Source organism: Podarcis muralis, chromosome 3 (genome assembly GCF_964188315.1).
Source record: "Podarcis muralis chromosome 3, rPodMur119.hap1.1, whole genome shotgun sequence".
Lineage (NCBI taxonomy): Eukaryota > Metazoa > Chordata > Lepidosauria > Squamata > Lacertidae > Podarcis > Podarcis muralis.
In genome coordinates this window covers 17,733,317-17,751,184 of record NC_135657.1, presented here as the reverse complement: position 1 = coordinate 17,751,184, position 17,868 = coordinate 17,733,317, and the positions used below count along the sequence as shown (strand labels likewise).

General features: G+C 43.0%; 1 protein-coding gene and 1 long non-coding RNA gene across 7 annotated transcripts in view; one reads left to right on the top strand and one right to left on the bottom strand.

The window, feature by feature from the left end:
* LOC114594802 (uncharacterized) overlaps positions 1-7,750 on the top strand; it is a 188,578-nt gene extending 180,828 nt beyond the window's left edge. The window contains exon 4 of the long non-coding RNA XR_013392120.1: positions 7,228-7,750. This is a non-coding gene — a long non-coding RNA (uncharacterized LOC114594802). The remainder of the gene's footprint in view (positions 1-7,227) is intronic.
* Positions 7,751-8,608: 858 nt separating this feature from the next.
* BCL2L11 (BCL2 like 11) overlaps positions 8,609-17,868 on the bottom strand; it is a 94,681-nt gene continuing 85,421 nt past the window's right edge. For all 6 annotated transcript variants that reach the window (XM_077925492.1, XM_077925493.1, XM_028724931.2 and 3 more), the window contains one exon: positions 8,609-14,534. In XM_077925492.1, coding sequence (XP_077781618.1) covers positions 14,386-14,534 — 149 coding nt within the window. In that variant the 3' untranslated portion in view covers positions 8,609-14,385. The remainder of the gene's footprint in view (positions 14,535-17,868) is intronic.

The following is a 17,868-nucleotide window of genomic DNA, read 5'->3' as shown; positions in this document are numbered from 1 at the left end:
AAAAAAAGAAAAAAAGAAAAAAAGAAAAAAGAAAAAAGAAAGAAAGAAAGAAAGAAAGAAAGAAAGAAAGAAAGAAAGAAAGAAAGAAAGAAAGGTATTCAATCAGGATGTAGTCATTTCCTACCCAGGTTGAATTCAGACAGCTCTTTATTCCGCCCTCCTGATGTCTCATTACCTGATAATTCCCACATTTTCTGTGATTCTTCGCACAGCCTAAACTTCTGGAAATCTAGGGGACTGTAGTAGAAATTTAGTGCTCATTTCCATGTTAATTGCTTCCAGGAAAGAAAAATCTGCCTGCAATTTCATTAACTTGGAAAATCGTGGGCATTTTGCGCTGTAACTTTTCTGCTGTTTTAATGCATTTTGTGACACAATTTGGGTCTTTCCTGCCGTTTTCATGGGTGAATCACAGGGGAACAGTCATATATCGACCAAAAAGCCACGATTCCATAATCCAGCAGGTCATGCAGTGCATAAGAAACATTAGAAACCAGAGGGGAAGCTCTAGCATTATAATCAGGAGAACTAACACAATAATCCTCACATCCCAATGCATCCTTAGAGTAGCAAGGAGTAGACCTCTTCCTTTGTGCATCCAAGTTAATCAGAGGTAAATACATTAATATAGGCAGTGTCCAAAAACTGATTGAGGGGTTGTGGATGCAGTGGATTAGCAAGGCCTAAAAGGCCGAAGCCTGCTCCTCATCATGAGATTGGGGTCCAGAGACCTCTCTACAGCCTGTACCTCATTCACTTCCAATAAACAGTTCAAAAATAACAGTGGTCATAGGAAGACAATCTCATCTAGTCTGAGAGGTGTGTTCCTGGTTATGGCAGCATCTGTGCACCACAGAGGGTTTTAAAGGCCTCTGAGTTTCCTGAACGTCTCCCAGAGCAGATTGGGACTAACCTTGCTTCTCTCACAAAGTCACTTGGGGATGGAGACAGTTTGCAAGACCAAAACTTTGTCCACTTGTGATGTTATGAGTAGCAGTCTGCTGAGGCCAAGATGCCTTGTTGATTTAGATTTGATGTTTAATTTTTTAAAACAAACAAACAAAACCTGAAACCAGGTTTGGGCCCCATTCTGGAGAATGAAATGGGAGCCAGGAATATCACCCCACCCTGTGGTTAGACATACATGTTGGTCCTGTCAAGAGACTGCCATGAGGTGCCTCCAGACCATCAATTTTTTGCAGGAGGCATTCAAGAACATCCTAGGAAATGTTTGGCTTGTGCCATTAAAGTGCTGTGTCTGTTGCCCTAGCATGACTAATCGACTTTGAAAAAGAAACTGCAATTTGGAAAGTGACAGGAAAACCGCGTTGAAAAGTGTAGAATGAACAACAGATTAAGGGGGAAGACCTGGAAACACCCCAGAAACAAATCGGGATGAATGCTTGATGATATACAGCCTCTGCAGAAACATATCGGAATGAATGATCAATAGAGACTGGCTATAATCAAACCTCTGTTTAAGCTTTGTGCAAGCAAATCATGGCTTTTGATTTTTAAAAAACCACACAGCTCTTTTGCACTTAAAACACCTATAATGTGATGTCTTTTCCCCCTGCTCTGTCTCAGGTCAGGGGGCATTCATGCCTCACAGAGCCCCTCTGCTAGTAAACAAACCAGTGGGTCCTCCTCCTCTGCCTCCCTCCCCCTCCCAAGGCCATGCTTCCTTTCACACAAGGTCCTGGAATCGTGGCTGCCTGGCTGGTGATAATGGAGCAAGGGAGGCTGCTGCAGGCTCCTTGATGAGGGAACACTGCCAGAGCCCAGACAGCCTGCTGATTCAGCAAAGTGCAGGCAGGCCGACTGAAACCCTATCTCCCTCTGTTTTCCCCACCAAAATGCAGCTGTTTGGAAGGGTGAGCCTTTTTTTCCTGCCTGTCTGCAGGCAGGAATTCTCCTTTCGCAAACTGATGAGCAGCGTGACAATGAGGTGGGTTTCCCTCTGGCTTGTGGATTGGGGAGCGCTTTTGGGGGTACAAATTCAGTGTAACCCCCCCCCCCCAAAAAAAAACAAACAAACTTTTTTGACTACGCCTAACTTAGACCCGTCACTTAGAGACCGAGAAACTCAAGAATCGAGAAAAGCAATTGTAAACTGGAAAAACGACTGAAGAGTCACATTTAAAAACACACACACTCGCATAGGCTCTGATATTTTGATGTTTATCACTGGCCATCGTATGAGAAGCTGGAATTCCAGATGTGTTATGCTTTGTAATAAAAGCAAGAGAGTATTTTGCAGGCTGGTGGCTTAGATCTGCGGTAGAATTCATCTATTTTTTTTTAGCTCTCATTACCCTTGGACTAGATAGGAACAAACCAAAACTGGTGAAGAATAGCTGAAAAGAACTTGTTAAAAAAAATGCTTGATGGGCCTCTGTTGAGGTCACCCTGTTAGTTTCAGATCAAGGCGGCGGTGCCTGTTTAATTTCCTATCTGCAGGCGAAAGGAGTCGCTTTGCTCCTGATTAAGTAGATAAATGACGATAAAGATCTGGCTCAGGACAGCTTGACATGCTAAGTCTCCCCCCCCCCCCCGCCCCTGTCAAGAAAGCGCTTCCATGTAATAAAGTCCTGAAGGACCGGGACCCAAGTACTTGAGAGAATGAATTCCGCTGTACCCACCAGCCCTGGCTGGAGAAGGAAGGAGGCAGCAATCTCTGTCTTGTCCTGGTTTCGTAGTTGTTTCTATTCCGCTACTGGGTTTGTTGCAATCAGCGTTGTTTCTGTTCTGCTACAGTTTGGCTCCTGCTAAAGCCCACGTTATTCAACTTGTTATCTACCACAACCAAAACCTACATAATGGATTATGTAATAATTTGGGTTAATTATTTTCAGTGCATTTAAATAGAAGGGAAGTGACAAAAACAAAGCGGTAAATAACGTAACTATTTGCATAACGTTTACAGATTATATATATATATATATATATATATATGCAGGTTTTGGTGTCCTCGGGTGTCTTCCCGTGTAAAAGTTGGGGTGTCTAGGCGACGTTTCGACGAGGTCTCACTCGTCATCTTCAGGCTGGTGCTTTCGGCTTCTTGTTACTGGAACAGAGCAGGATCTCAGTGTTTGAGTTCCTATAAATACTGTTGAGGAGGTGTGGCCTCTAATGTTCTTGGGCAGAGAGGAAGTTCCCAGGCTAGTGTGCCTTTTCTTCTTTTGTTTCTTAATTACTTGAGGGATATCTTGAGTGATTTCTTGAGTTGTATCCTGAGTACCACTTAGGTGGGTCATTAGGTGTGGATTAGTTGCTAAAGCCTTTGTGTCTTGACCTCTTGAACTTTGTGAAGAGTTTTTCTGGGAAGATGGTTGTACTGCATTTTGTTGTGCTCTGGCTTGGCTTCGTGTATAGGGGCGAGCTGTGGTTTTGTGGTCTGTGCCAGCCAGATCTGTGTAGGGATTGCAGGGGGGTGCAGCATCCGGAGGTGCCACCATGGTTTGGCTACTGGATGGTATCTGTAATTCATCTGTGGAGAGGGTCTGGGTTTGGGTCTGGTGTGGTTGATTGGTGATGGCGTTCTGTGTGCCTCTGGCTCTGGTGTCAGTTTTTGTGGGGAGGGCTAATTTCCAGATGTCTGGCAAGCGGGATGTGTCGTCACGCTTGTTCATGTTGTGAGGGTGTTTCTCTATCTCGATGGCTTCCATGATTATTCTCTTGTGGTGATGTTCCATGTTAAAGAGCAATTTGGAATCTGCAAAATTAATTTCGTGTCCTGTTTCTTTCATGTGTTGGAAAAGAGAGGAAGTTTTTTCTTCTTTTTTGACGGCATTCTTGTGTTCTGCGATACGTGCATTTATTCGTCTGTTAGTTTGTCCAATGTACGTGGCTGGGCAGACTTTGCAGGGTATTTCATAGACCCCTTGGTTTTCCAACTGGATTTTATCCTTGGGGTTTCTGAGGATATTGGCTATTTTTTGGTTGGTGCAAAAGGCTGTTTTGATATTGTGTTTATGGAGGATTTTGCTAATTTTATCTGTAGTGCCCTTGATATAAGGAAGGAGGGCCATGCCATTGTTTTCTTCTGTGTCTTGGTTTTTGGGGGGTGTTTCTTTTTGGATTAGCTTCGTAACCCTGTTTTGCTGGTATCCATTGGCAATTAACACATTTGAGAGATTCTGTAACTCAGTTGTCAAGTGGTTTTTGTCAGCCAGGCGTTTGGTTCTGGAGATGAGAGTCTTGGCTACGGAGTTTATTTGTGCAGGGTGGTGGTGTGATTGTGCATGTAAGTAGCGGTTGGTGTGTGTTTTTTTCCGGTAGATAGTGTGTCCTAGGGAGCCATCAGGTTTTTTGTAGATTAGGACGTCAAGGAAGGGAAGTTGGTTGTTGGCTTCTATTTCCATAGTGAATTGTATTTTGGGGTGTAGGCCACATTAGAGGCCACACCTCCTCAACAGTATTTATAGGAACTCAAACACTGAGATCCTGCTCTGTTCCAGTAACAAGAAGCCGAAAGCACCAGCCTGAAGATGACGAGTGAGACCTCGTCGAAACGTCGCCTAGACACCCCAACTTTTACACGGGAAGACACCCGAGGACACCAAAACCTGCATTCCTGTACCCGTGAAAATCTACGAAAGCATATATATATATATATATATATATATATATATATATATATATATATATTGAATATCACTCATAATCACTTGGGTGATTTCTGCTTCTGCTGCAGAGTATGTTTTGTGAACCGCCCTCTGATCTATTCTTGGAAAGGTAGTCTAAAACTGCAGTGCAGAAACACAGGAATAAAGAGAGCAGAAGCCACACATACAGTATTTTTCACTCTATAAGACACACCTTTTCCCTCCTAAAAAGTAAGGGGAGATGTGTGTGCGTCTAATGGAGTGAATGCAGGCTGCACAGCTATCCCAGAAGCCAGAACAGCAAGAGGGATCGCTGCGCAGCGATCCCTCTTGCTGTTCTAGCTTCTCGCTTAGCCGCACAAAGCCTCTTCAGGGCATGGGGAGCCTTCATCCCACTGCCCTGAAGAGGCTTCACGCGGCTATCCCAGAAGCCAGAACAGCGAGAGGGATCACTGCGCAGCGATCTCTCTTGCTGTTCTGGCTTCTGGGATTCAGAATCCCCCCCCCCTTGTTTTCCTCCGCCAAAAACTAGGTGCGTCTTGTGGTCTGGTGTGTCTTATAGAACGAAAAATATGGTGGATGCCCCTGCCCCATGCAGATTGTCTGCATGTGCATGTTTAGTGCTGGGAAATAATGAGCTTGTATCCAGAGCAAGAGAGTCTGTCTGCCCAACAGGGTGTGGCTGTGATGGGACTGAGCATGTGAACCGCAAACAGGTCGCTGAGTCCTTTGTGACTAAGCAGGGTCTTCTGGAAGCGGCTCACACTCTGTCTAGGAATGGAATGGTGCTTCCTAGACTAAAAACCACACACACGACTCACTCGCTATGCTAAGTTTGAGTAAGAGCACACTCTGGGGGACCTTGCATGGATACAGAAGGCTGGGACATGTCTTCACGCTTTTATGAGCAGAGCTACATTTTGCTTGCTTCACAATGGATGGCAATGAGGGGGTTTGTGCAGGGCTGGAGTTGTGCTCAAATATCCAACCTCCCACCTCCTAAGTCCAACATCCTGTTCTCACACTGGCCAGCCGGATGCCTATGGGAAGCCCACAAATGAGACCCAAGTGCAACAACAAACCTTCCACTTGCAGATCCCAGCACCTGGCATTCAGAGGCGTATTACCTCTGATAGTGCAGCTAGGACATTCAGCATAATTCCTTCCACTCCACCAGTTTCCCCCCAAACTCAGGGTTCATCCACCTCTGCTCCATATCTCTAGGTACAGTTCCGGTCTTTCCAGATCTGTGTCTGAGGGCTTTTTTTGCTTTTTTTAAACCCCTCCACTTTTCCTGTGAAAATCCAGTTTACTGCTGAATTGCTGCAGACAACCCGAATTGAGGTTTGCTGTGATTCTGTGATGAAGTTTGGATTTTCCTGGAGAAAGTGGCAAGGCAAAAGAATGCAGTTGGACACGGACTGGGAAAGTGTGGACCTGTGCCTAGAAATCATGGAGCAAAAGGTTAAGTGTGGATAAGCCCTCAGAGCTGCCCAAGAGAAACATCAGGAGCAAACAGGCCAGCAGGGAGAGGCTGTGGGGGGAAATTCAACAGGCAGGAGAAGGGTCAAGTTAATATGTGTCCCATCACATTACAAGTCACAGGACGAGAACTCTGTGTTAGCTTTGTATGGTGTAGCCAGCATTGAGTGAAGGGCAAGCTGGGCTGTATTAATAAGGCAGAAAGAAAGCACTTAGTGAAGCTCTTTCAGGGGTTGGTATTCGTTACCACCAGAAGCAAAATTTGAGCCCAAGCTGAAAAGTTGTTTTTACCGGAGGCTAAGGTGGTTGGACACAGGTGGCGCTGTGGGTTAAACCACAGAGCCTAGGACTTGTCGATCAGAAGGTTGGCGGTTCGAATTCCCGCAACAGGGTGAGCTCCCGTTGCTCGGTCCCTGCTCCTGCCAACCTAGCAGTTCGAAAGCACGTCAAAGTGCAAGTAGATAAATAGGTACCGCTCCGGCGGGAAGGTAAACGGCGTTTCTGTGCGCTGCTCTGGTTTGCCAGAAGCGGCTTAGTCATGCTGGCCACATGACCCAGAAGCTGTATGCCAGCTCCCTCGGCCAATAAAGCGAGTGCCGCAACCCCAGAGTTGGCCACGACTGGACCTAATGGTCAGGGGTCCCTTTACCTTTACCTTTTTAAGGTTGTTGAGTCACGGCTGGTGACCACAGCCGACAACTCTTGGGTCATTGTTTCAGGATGTTTCTATGTAGCTTATAGGGACAATTCCACTCACCTCTGGGTATGGAGAGCGATAGAAAACCTTGTGTTTACATCAACACTAATTTCCAGATGAAACTGATGTTGCTTGAGGGCCTCTCATTATCCAGAGGCTGCTCTACTCATTTGTGCTTTGCTAATTAAGCCCTCAAACATGTAAACAGTCAGGAGTTGAAGCCAATCAAGGAGCTCGCTTGCTTGGCATCACTAATTGTCTATGCAAGTCAGAAGCATTCATTGTAAGTCACGTGCAACAGTCCAGTTCCATGTACCCAGCCTTGACAACACCATCAGTTTGCTCAGTTTAGGCACAGCAGGGAGGAAAAAGAGAGGATTTTGGACTCTGTAGACCTGGCTGTGGCCATTGCGTAGCAAACCTATTCCATGTCTCTTACAGGCCGCAGCAGCATTCTGAAAGACTTCCAGCTGGCAGCTGATTTCCTCATCTTTGGACTCAAGTGAGCTGGATTATTCTGCACCCAATAGGCCTTCAGTTCTTATGCAGAGGAGGTAATAAGTTGCTACTAATCCATTTACAGAAATGTGGTCTACTTTTGGGATACGAATCATTGGTGCTTACTTGCAAGGAAGCATGTGCAGGGCTGTATCCTCCAAGAATTTGTCTTAATGCTTCTTCCTAATGCCATCCAAGCTAGTAACTGTCATATCTTGTGTTAGCGAGTTACTTCTTAATTATGCACTGCATGGAATAAGATTTCCTTAAGTTTTGTCCTGAGCCCACTGCTAATCAAGCAAGGCAGCATCATATTATAAAGCAGGGTAGGGAACCTCTGGGGCCCGGTGGGCTAGATATTTAATACCCCCCATTTGGTCAGCCAGCTTTGACAAGTAGACAGGACCAATCACCTGCCAATCAGCTGACAGTATAATGCCACCAGGTGAGTGACAGGCAGGTCATCCCACTCGTCTAAGTTGACCCACAGGGATCAATTGGGGGGGGGGGGGAAATACTGCCACACCTGACAGGAGGTGGATGCATTTGGGGGGGGGGAGTGGTTGGATTGGCCAAATAGGGAGGTCTGGGGAATCAAGTTGGCATAAGAGCTGCAGTTTCTCTACCATGTTATAAAAGGAAGAAAAATCTCTCCACCCTATTCATCTTATAATCCTTGACCATATCCCATTTTACAGAGCAATCCTATTGGCAGGGCAGATATTCCAAGGTAGTTTTACTGCAACATCCAAAACCTTGCTTGTTTGCTGCAGCAGGGCAGGGTGCACAGAGGCAGCTTTTTCTTCTTTTTAGCCATGGCGGCCCCAGGGGCTCATGTCCTTTTAGACCTGAACTGTGGGAATGGCAGAATGAAGCGCACTGAATTCTGCAGATCTAAGGCTACCTTGTGACACTCCTCCAACCCACTACCACCTCTGCTGGAAGACCACCATTAGCACATCTAGACCCCCTGAAGCTTTCCACAAGTGTAGCAAGAAGTACCACACTGTCAGCTGGTCTCCCTCCCTGATCAGCATTTTTACCATATCCAACAGTCTCTCAGCAGCCCTTTGAATGGTTTTCCTTTTGCTTAGTTCTGTACCTCGTTTCTGTAATTAAGTGCTAGTTGCATTAGACAACTCCATTACTTGAACAATCCATTACAAGGATTCTTCTGATTATGCACATTAAGGGAAGTGTATGTAAGGGAGATCTGCACAAATAATATTGCGTCCAAGCCCAATTCATCGCCTTTGTTTCATTTATAACTGTGCAAGAACAAGCAAACTTAGGAAAGAAACTGAAATAAAAAACATACGCAATGAATAGTTGAAAGTTTTATTCATATAAAATTCATTAAGAACATAAAAGATTGTATCTTAAAAAAAGATCTGCGGTTATTTACAGCAGTATTGCACAAGTAAAGTGGCAATTACCCTGTCAAAATTTCATCAGTGCAAAACACAAGTAAGCCAGGGAAACTGCAATAAAAATGCTACATAAAAATGCTGGGTTCTAAGAAACATGTTAGTGATTAATCAGTACAAGATCAGTGCTACATTGATGTTTGTACCTGATGTTATGGTGTTGTCATACAGTAACTAGTGGTCTATAAACCAGGGTGCAAAATGTCTCTCTTCCACTAAAAATTTAGTAGTTCTTGAATAAACTGCAGGTACTTCTTATTTATGAGGTAACAAGTCATATCCTGTGCTACGTAAACTGAGGCTAAGGGACAAGTTCTTAACGGCCCTTAAATGTAAGCACAATTGTAGGAAGAAACAGGAAGCACCAAGATTGTGAACTGGCACCTAATTAATTTGCAACAAAAATCTACTTTTGAGAGGGGATGCTGTGAGTAGGTGTCCTGAGGAAGCTCCCTGGACATTTTTAAAAGACTGACCAGTTCAGAGCACTGCATGTTGCTTTATCAAAACCAATATGTAATCTGCCTTCAGTCCTCAGAAAGTTATTTGGAACTAACTCCTTTTAAAAGCCACAAATGCAGTGCTGGATGTGGCCCTTGAACATGTAAAAGCCCTTCCCAATCAAACTGATCCCTGCCTTCACTTCATATTTCAATTATTTTAACAAGACAGAGAAAGATGGGCAAGAGACACGGTATAGAAAATCAAGGGGTTTAAACAACATCTAAAATAGCAATAAACTAGTAGACAGTGCTCTAAACTGATCAATCACTATTTCCATATACACTAAGTACAATTCAAAGGGGGGGAAGACTTTACAAGAACTTAAATAAGCAGAAAATAAATATACAACATTTCTACAAGTTACAGCATTATGGAACAGTAGAGTGCATTAATTACAAAGAAAAGGGGAATCTACAGTATTTAACAAAGTCAATTCTACAAAAAAAAGTTTAGAGAAATCAATCCGTTTTACTTCAGCTGCTGTACAAAAAATCTTACATGACATAGTAAGAAGAGAGGGAACATTGCACAGAGGCGACATTTGGCTCAGATGAGGACTGCACTAATCTAATAAATACTCAAATATTTACAATCATTCAAAAGGGGGGGAAAGCATGGAGACACTAAGAAGAAATTTGAATATGGTTTCTCCACAACCAAAGAAAATTCTTCATAAAATGTTTTGGCAGGATTATATATAGTTATAGATATATAAATGGGATTTCTAGAAAAAGTTTTTTTTTAAACCCACAAGTCTAATGTGGACACTGTGGGGATGTCAAGGCACAAAACCTGCACTGAACTGTGACAAACTAAAACGGGCCTTGCTTGATTTAGCATTTTAAGATATAATGTCCGGCAGAGATTTCTTGGAAAAACAGAGAGCTTGGGTTTGGGCCACACAGTGCCAATATTTTGCCATTTACTGATTTATGTTATAATTCACAGAATTTTTTTTAATTAAAAAAAAAACTACATTTCTTCGGCTTACAATTAAGTTTGCCTGAAGCCATGGCAGCAAGCTAATTGCACTCCCATGCTAGCAGTTAACACATATGAATGTGTACACATCTCAAGGCACTGGGCCAGCCGAGCCTTATAAGAAAAGGGGGAGGGAAGGTTATAGGGGTCTGAAGAGAGTGCACTGCGACTTTCAGGACCCCCCTTCCCAAAGCAGCTCCTTATTCCCTTAGCTCCCTCCCTCCACACAAAAAGCCACTCTTAATAGGTTACGGTTTCCTAAAGAATACTCTCTGTAACCATGTCAATGAAGAACAGGGGAATCCCCCCACTTCCGGCGCTTGCCTGGAGCTCCCTGGATCCCAACCACTGAAAGCATGACTGCAGGGAGGATTTTGTGTTAGAAAGGCATTAAAACTAGAGTGCTCCAAATGCAGAAGCACTAAACAGAAAACACTTTGGTGAGTTCTTGAGAACTAATGATGGTGGCAGAAACGATTTTAGAAGGAATCGCGATGGGTCAGTGATGACAACTAATATGAGTCAGTTGGATCTCAAGAGAGAGCTTTCTAATTATTCCCAGTGAAAAACACAGGTTTCCCATCGTATGCTGAAAGATTACCGGCAAACTGCCGGTTTAAAAGCTGTGTTATCAACATTGCTAAACCTGGAAATGAACTCCTTGGTTTCCCTGGTCTTTTGGATGCCACGAAAAATCTCCATCACACAGTATCAGTTTGAATGGTCTAAGACTAACACCCGCTTCTTTGCCTTTTTCAGTCAACCAGCTTTATGTGGGTACCATGCAATTAATTATACAGGCAAAATTACTATTAGTGGTGTTGCAATTTCTGCTTGATGTTAAACAAATTGGGGAGAAAGCCCACAACATTGTTCACCAAAGCTAGTAAAATTAAGAAACTAACGCTGCTACAAAGCTACCATGGCTTTGCCCTTGTTAGCACATTATCGCCGTTGGAGCTTACAAATGAACAGCCTGACCGAATAAGGGCTATACAGATAAGGAGACAAGACTTCTTCTGCACATGATTCCCTGGCTGGATCTGGAATAGCAAAAGCACAAGAGGATGAAGTGGTTTGGACTCTGTCCCTGGATGCAAGACTTAGGGGTGTTTCCAACAGTGAACTGGCAAGAGTCAGATCATGGCTGTCAGTTTGGACAGAATCTTAGCACACCCTTTCCTCGTCTCTTGTTTTCATAGGGGTGTTTGGCACTGTCAACATCAATCTTACTAACCATCTATTGTACAGACATGCACCAGGTGATGTGTGTGAGCTTATTGTTGCTTGCGCCTCTCTCTAGCTTGGGACCCCAAAGCTTATTTTGATCATCTGGATTTATCCTATAATCTACTGCAGAAACATTCGGGACAGGGGATGCATCTGCAGGCACTGGCATAGGAGCTGAAGTTGACAAAACTCTCCAGCACATAATAGCACTTAGGATGGATTTGATATAGCCCAAAAAAGACTGCAAGTTTTTTAAAAAAGAGGTTGCAACATTTTCAGTGGCACTGGTGAAACCAGAAATTGGCGACGTAGCATTTGGAAGCAAGTTACAAGCAGGAATCAGTTGACCCATTGTATTATGCAAAGTATCTGCACCATTTTATGTAACTGATCACTGGCCAAATAAAATTATGTGGAATAAGGGGCACTTGCAAGCAGAGCCTTTAAGCAACTATGCAGTTCCAGGAAGCTCATTTTGCAGTTGCCTCCCAAAGCAAAGTAAAAACTCAGTCTAAATCCACATATGAACCAGTTTACCATAACATGGTACAGCACATGTTAAACCGCTTTGATTTTATAGGAGGAAAATGAAATGAACAATGTCCCAAAACTGAAGCAATTCAGGTTGCAATCCTTTAATCTACGCACGTAGGAATAAGCCTCATTGAACTCACGTGGAACTTACTTCTGAGATATAGGGATAGCATCAGGAAGCATGATGAAGGATATTACAGAAGCAAAATGTTTCTTTGTTTAAAAAAGGAAGTCGGGATCTGTGCCAATACTGTCTGCCATCTGGTATAGTGGAATTTTACTTGATTTTTTTTTTAATGGCACATTTTTATTTAAGTTTGGGATTGTGTGCATACTGTGGTTCTTTACCAATTTGGTATAGGGTACAGAATTCAGTATCCTGAGAATTTCAGCTCTTTTTAAAAGCAATTTATTAATCTTTTCAACTGCAAATCTAAGTCTGAAAGACTCCTTCCAAAATCTGATGTAATATCTGAATGCAAGGGACCACGGGGAGTCTTCAGGGCTCTGCCCAGCATTTCCCAAACCTTTATTACATGGGACACAGTGTTTTCTAGGATTAAGATTGGGGGCTTTACCATACACCTGTTTTCTCAGTCTGCTCCCACAATAATCGGCAGCTACAGAATGACGCAGTTAAGAGGGTCTTACTGCCACTGTACATTTCCCCTTCTTCTGCCTGTCAGGAGTCAGCTAGGGAAAGACTGTGTGCAGGAGATCCCAGGTTCAACCCCCAGTATCTACAGGTAAGGATGAGAAGGACTCCTTACACACTTGTCAGTCAGAATGACAATACTGAGCTAGTTGGCTCAGTGGTATAAAGCAGCTTCCTATACTTTCTGGGATTCTCCTGTACCTGGCAGCCCATAGCATACCCGAGTCAAGGAATCTAGCAAGTCCTTCCCCCAAACTGACAGATAAATTGGGTAAAAGGGACAGAGGAGGGAATTAAAGATGCGCAGGACTCTCCCCAGTCCAGCATAGTGACTTAAGTTTTCCGGACGCATTTCAGTCCTTTGCTATGGCATACCACTGTGCCCCCACCCTACACAGTTTGGGAATTATCAATCCTTACCTCTCCCTTTTATGGCTTACAGAAACAACCTGCACAATTTAATATGTTGCACAATTCAGCTGTTTGCAGCAGGTTGCCCTTGATTCAGCTTTCTGTTTTTATCACATTACAAGTAGCCCTGATTAAGGAACATCACAAAACAAAGTAGCAAACTCATATTAGATAAATGCAGCCAATTACCTATAGGCACCTTAGGAAAGGGAGGTGGAATAGGTGCCACTTGTTAAAAGGTCTTTTTTTTCTGGAATAAAATTTGTTCCTGCTCTATCTTTTGTTGGGAGTTTTCACCCTCTGAATACTGTGCTGCTGTTGACCTCAAACCCAGGCAGCGAGTCAGTAGTCCTTTTACATTCCACATTATGGTTGCTCGGTCATCTCTCATATTATTTAAAAACAAAGGCAGCAATTAACAAAATCCAGAGTGCTTAAAAAAAATAAACAAAACAAAACGCAAAGACTGGATTTAAAAAAACAAAGAGAAATATACCAAAGTGAGGATCAAAACAGTGCCTGAAATTATGCAGTAGGACCCTGTTGCTAACAACTTTGGGCAATATTGCACAGGCATAGGAACTGCTTTCACCCACATACAATGACTTATTGCTACATTCCCCCCCTCCCGCCCACCTTCAGTATATGTCATAGAATACACACTTATCTATACAAATTATAAAGGAAGAAAATTGTAAAAGGCAACCTGGTGACATTATTTGGAACATTAAAACTTTCACAGTTTAATTTCAACTTCCAAAGCAAATTCAAGAGTTCTCCTTCTGGGCTGCAAGATGCAACTGCTTCACCCAACAGAAGATTAAAAATGGTGCTTAAACAGCAGATGGATGTACTCCCCACCCCCCCACCCCAAACTTCTTCTGTGAATAATGTACAAGGATAGGTGAATTTTAGGTAGCACAGAAATTACCAGTATGTCTTCTCACTGCTTGGAAAGATTTTGAACAGGAAGTATGTAATATAAAAACTAAGACAGCTTTACAAAGGAGCTGGCTCAGACAATTCTGTTGCAAGGTATAATAGCAACCCACAAGTTTCCAAATGAGAACAGGATTCAATGATTTTCTTGAAAGCTGCAATATAAGCAAGGTTCATTTCTTTCTTTTTTTAAAGAACTTTCAACAAAACAAAGTTTGCTCTACTTTCAGATGAAATCTTGTTTCTTAAAAAGGTGGTCCATTTCCAAATATCCATTTAAAAAACTTGCTTTCCTCAAAAGAAACCACAAAGAGGTCCAAACCGCCTGATATGGAGTCCTTCTGCTCCTTTTCATTTGCTGGATGTATCCGAGGTCAAGAAAGGCCTGTTACCTGCACCCAGAGACCAAAGACATTGTGTTCAAGGTTGCTGTCGCTGGAAATGAGTAAACAATCCCAAGCTGCTTCTTATCGCATTAGTCACTGCATTCTCCATATGAGGCGGACGATGTAATGCAACAGGCGCAAAATTATGATCTGGTGGTTTACTGCTTGGTAATCCAAGAAACCCTGCAAGAGGAAATGAGAGGTTCTTTTAATTCACGAAGCTTTCCTGTCTGGCAGTAATAATTACCGAATTTATATGCCAAGCACAGGAATTGCTATGCTAGCACAGTTAGGATAGGAAACTGCAAAAGCTATGCCAGGGCCAAGCATGACATGATGGCACTGTTATATGTTGGCACTGCAAGTCGTTCTGACAGGTGCTCAAGTGGCTAAGATTGATGTTCTGTACACAGTGAGATAATAAAACAACCAGTTAGCTTTTATTTGAGTTTGGGGTGTTTAGCATCACCTACTTGGCCACACTTCAACTTGCGCATTGTAATCAAAAGAACTATCATGTTGTTTGAAAGGGAGATAACAGCATATGTGCATGTGATCACAAGTAGCCTACATGACATAAAAGTTTAATATTTATTGACCTAACAATGTTATTTATGTGAAAATTAGCCACTGCTGATTAGATGGGGATAATAAGGCCAAGATGAGGAATCCTGTTCTTGTATTAATTGCTACGGATTTATTAAGATTTATGCTGTCTTGACATGAATTTGGCTTTTACTTGTTTTATGTTTTGACACACACTGCGTTTTGCTTTATTTACTTTTATTTAGATAGTCTGCCTTAATTGAGATGGTTTTTTGGGTTTTTTTACTGTTTGCTGCTCTGGGAAACTATCTGAAGTGGGATACAAGCAATTCTTTAAATGCAAATACATGAGCAGAACTTACTGCTTTTTCTCACCTGTGAGCATGGAAACATGCTTGCTCTCTCCTTCTCTGTGTCCTTTCCCCCTTAGCAGTTCTGTCCTTACACTTTTAAATTTAAGCACCCCATGTTAGCACCTTGTTCAATATACTGTACACACATCGTGTGAACCAGTCACTACAGTACATAAGCTCTTGAACAGCCTGAGCTATAAACCCCAAGATCACATTCCAGCCCAGCCATGAATTCAGTGGAGGCAGGTGGCCTCAGACGACCCGCCACTCACTCACTCTCTCTCTCAATATTACACTGGCCTCTCACACAGAGTTGTCGCAAGGATTACCAGGACACCATATGCAAAGTGTTCTGACCACTCGGGGGGGGGGGAGTATTCTATAAATACTGCTACTAATAGGAGTATTAATAATAAAACACTGCTTGTTTTAACATTAAAAAGTGAGAATCTATTATCTAAATAGGGATTGGCATTGTGCTGCAACTGACTTCAAGGAGGGAACAAAGTTGAAGGGCTGTACCTCCCCCTCTCCTCCCTCTGCCTTAGGGGCAACACCCCTAAGTCTGCTCATGCTACAAAGCAGAAATTGGAGGGTGCTGTCCATCTCTAACCAAAACAGTATCTATGCCACACACATAACGGAGCAACACTGTGTCCACTTATAAACATCTGATAGTAGCACCTCTGGCTGCAACAAAAGGTAGAAGTGTAAACAACAGCATCAAAATGCCTCTGCTTCGTTTTTGCATTCCACCGATTCCAGTGGAACATCCTTCCATGTAAATGCATTTGAGATCAAATGACTTTCGTAATCATGTAGGGTGTAAGAGAAATGCATCCTGTTAATGAGAAATGGATCTACTTGGGGGACACTCAGCAAAGCATGAAAAAAAATCATCATTAGATAGCAGGGTGTCTGGGGTTTGCCTCCTGTCCTTGCAGTTTAGATTTTCCACCACCATTTACAGGCACTGATAGCTGCTGTCCATGTGTCCTGAGTGAGTATACACTCACAAAGACACACAACATGCCTTAAAGCAGGAAGGGGAAACCTGTGGTCCTCCAGTTCTTATTGGGACTCCCAACATCCTTCAACATTTGGAGGGCCAAAGGCTCCTCGCCCCAGCTTTCAAGGAGATAGCACTTAGCAAAGAAAAACACTTGTACAGACCCGTGTTTATTCCCTTTTACCTGACTCTTTTGGCATTCCACCCTCTGTCCCAATGCAGCCCCTGCCCTGCTGAGATGAACACACATGAGAAGCTCACCTACCGTGCTACACAAATCCCCACTCCCACCCCAGCAACTAGCCACACTTGCCCACCTGGCTGTCAGTTTTCTACATGCTTATAACTAGAAGTAAAGAAATCTGTTTTTGGAAGGCTTAAGCACCCTCAGCGCTGGGACTTGAGCAACTGTCGCTATATTTAATCTTGTTCTACCCTGCTTAATTCACTGTCGCTAAGTTTTATGTGAGGTTTGTTACAAGAAACAAAATGGTATATAATTTATGAGATCTGGTAGCACACACAGAAGGAGAAAAGGGGAAGCCAAAAACAGGATGGTATTCTCAGAGTATAATTGTGTCATTGTCCAAATTGTTGACTCTCGAAAATGTTAAGAGATTCCCAAAGGATGAAATCTGGTAGCTATAATTTATCTGAGAAACCAGTGATTTGGCGTCGTTTGTGCCAAGAGCCTAAATAAAGCTATAGGCAATATGTGCCAGAGCTAATGAACTAGTGAACCTCTAAATTATTCTCAAGTGACTCCACCTGTGTAAACACTAGTTGGTTCAGTCTGGGGTATAAAAATATGCAAGCAGATATATTAGAAAAGATGCAGCCACGTAATGCAAAGTATGGCGGGTCACATATTAACATGTTGACTGCACTCAACTTTAGGTAAGCGCCACAGCCTGAAGGAAACAAGGAAGCTAACCAGATGGTGTATCATGCTAGTAATTTTACTTTCTATTCCTTTTTTTGACATACGCGCAGAAGAATCTTGCAGCGCCTTATAAGATTTGTTGTGGCTTAAGTTTTTGTGTGCTAGAACCCACTTCATTAGACACCACTGTTAAAACTCGAAAGTGCTCTAAGACCCACTCCGTATATGTTAAATCCAGAGGCTAGCACCATTTTTCAGCTGGGGAAAAGCATGAAAGAAGAGCACTTGGGGAAAGCCAGAAGGAGCCACGACTCACCTAAGGCCAACTGTTATGCCACAAGACACTTCTTTGGGTTTTCAAGCTAAGCAAAAGTTTAGCTGCATAAAGAATGCTGCTAACATTTCCAAAGGCTGAACAAGACAGCAGCTGCTGCTGCCGAGTTTGCCTGACCAAGCCCTTGCCCCGATGCACCTGACATAATGGGACTGCGATAAGACCAAGGCACTTCCCCTCCACTTCTGCATAACAAGATGGGAGGAAATCAGTTTCGTGTCTGCAATTCCTGTAGAGGCACTCTAACAACAGCTTGTGATTTTTATCTCAAATGTATGGGATTGTTCCATAATTAGCCTTTCATAAGTTTATTTTCAAAACCATAAAGGCATTATTTTAAGTTGCTGTGTGTGTGCTTGCGGGACAGAGATGGCAACCCTTTCCAGGCAACC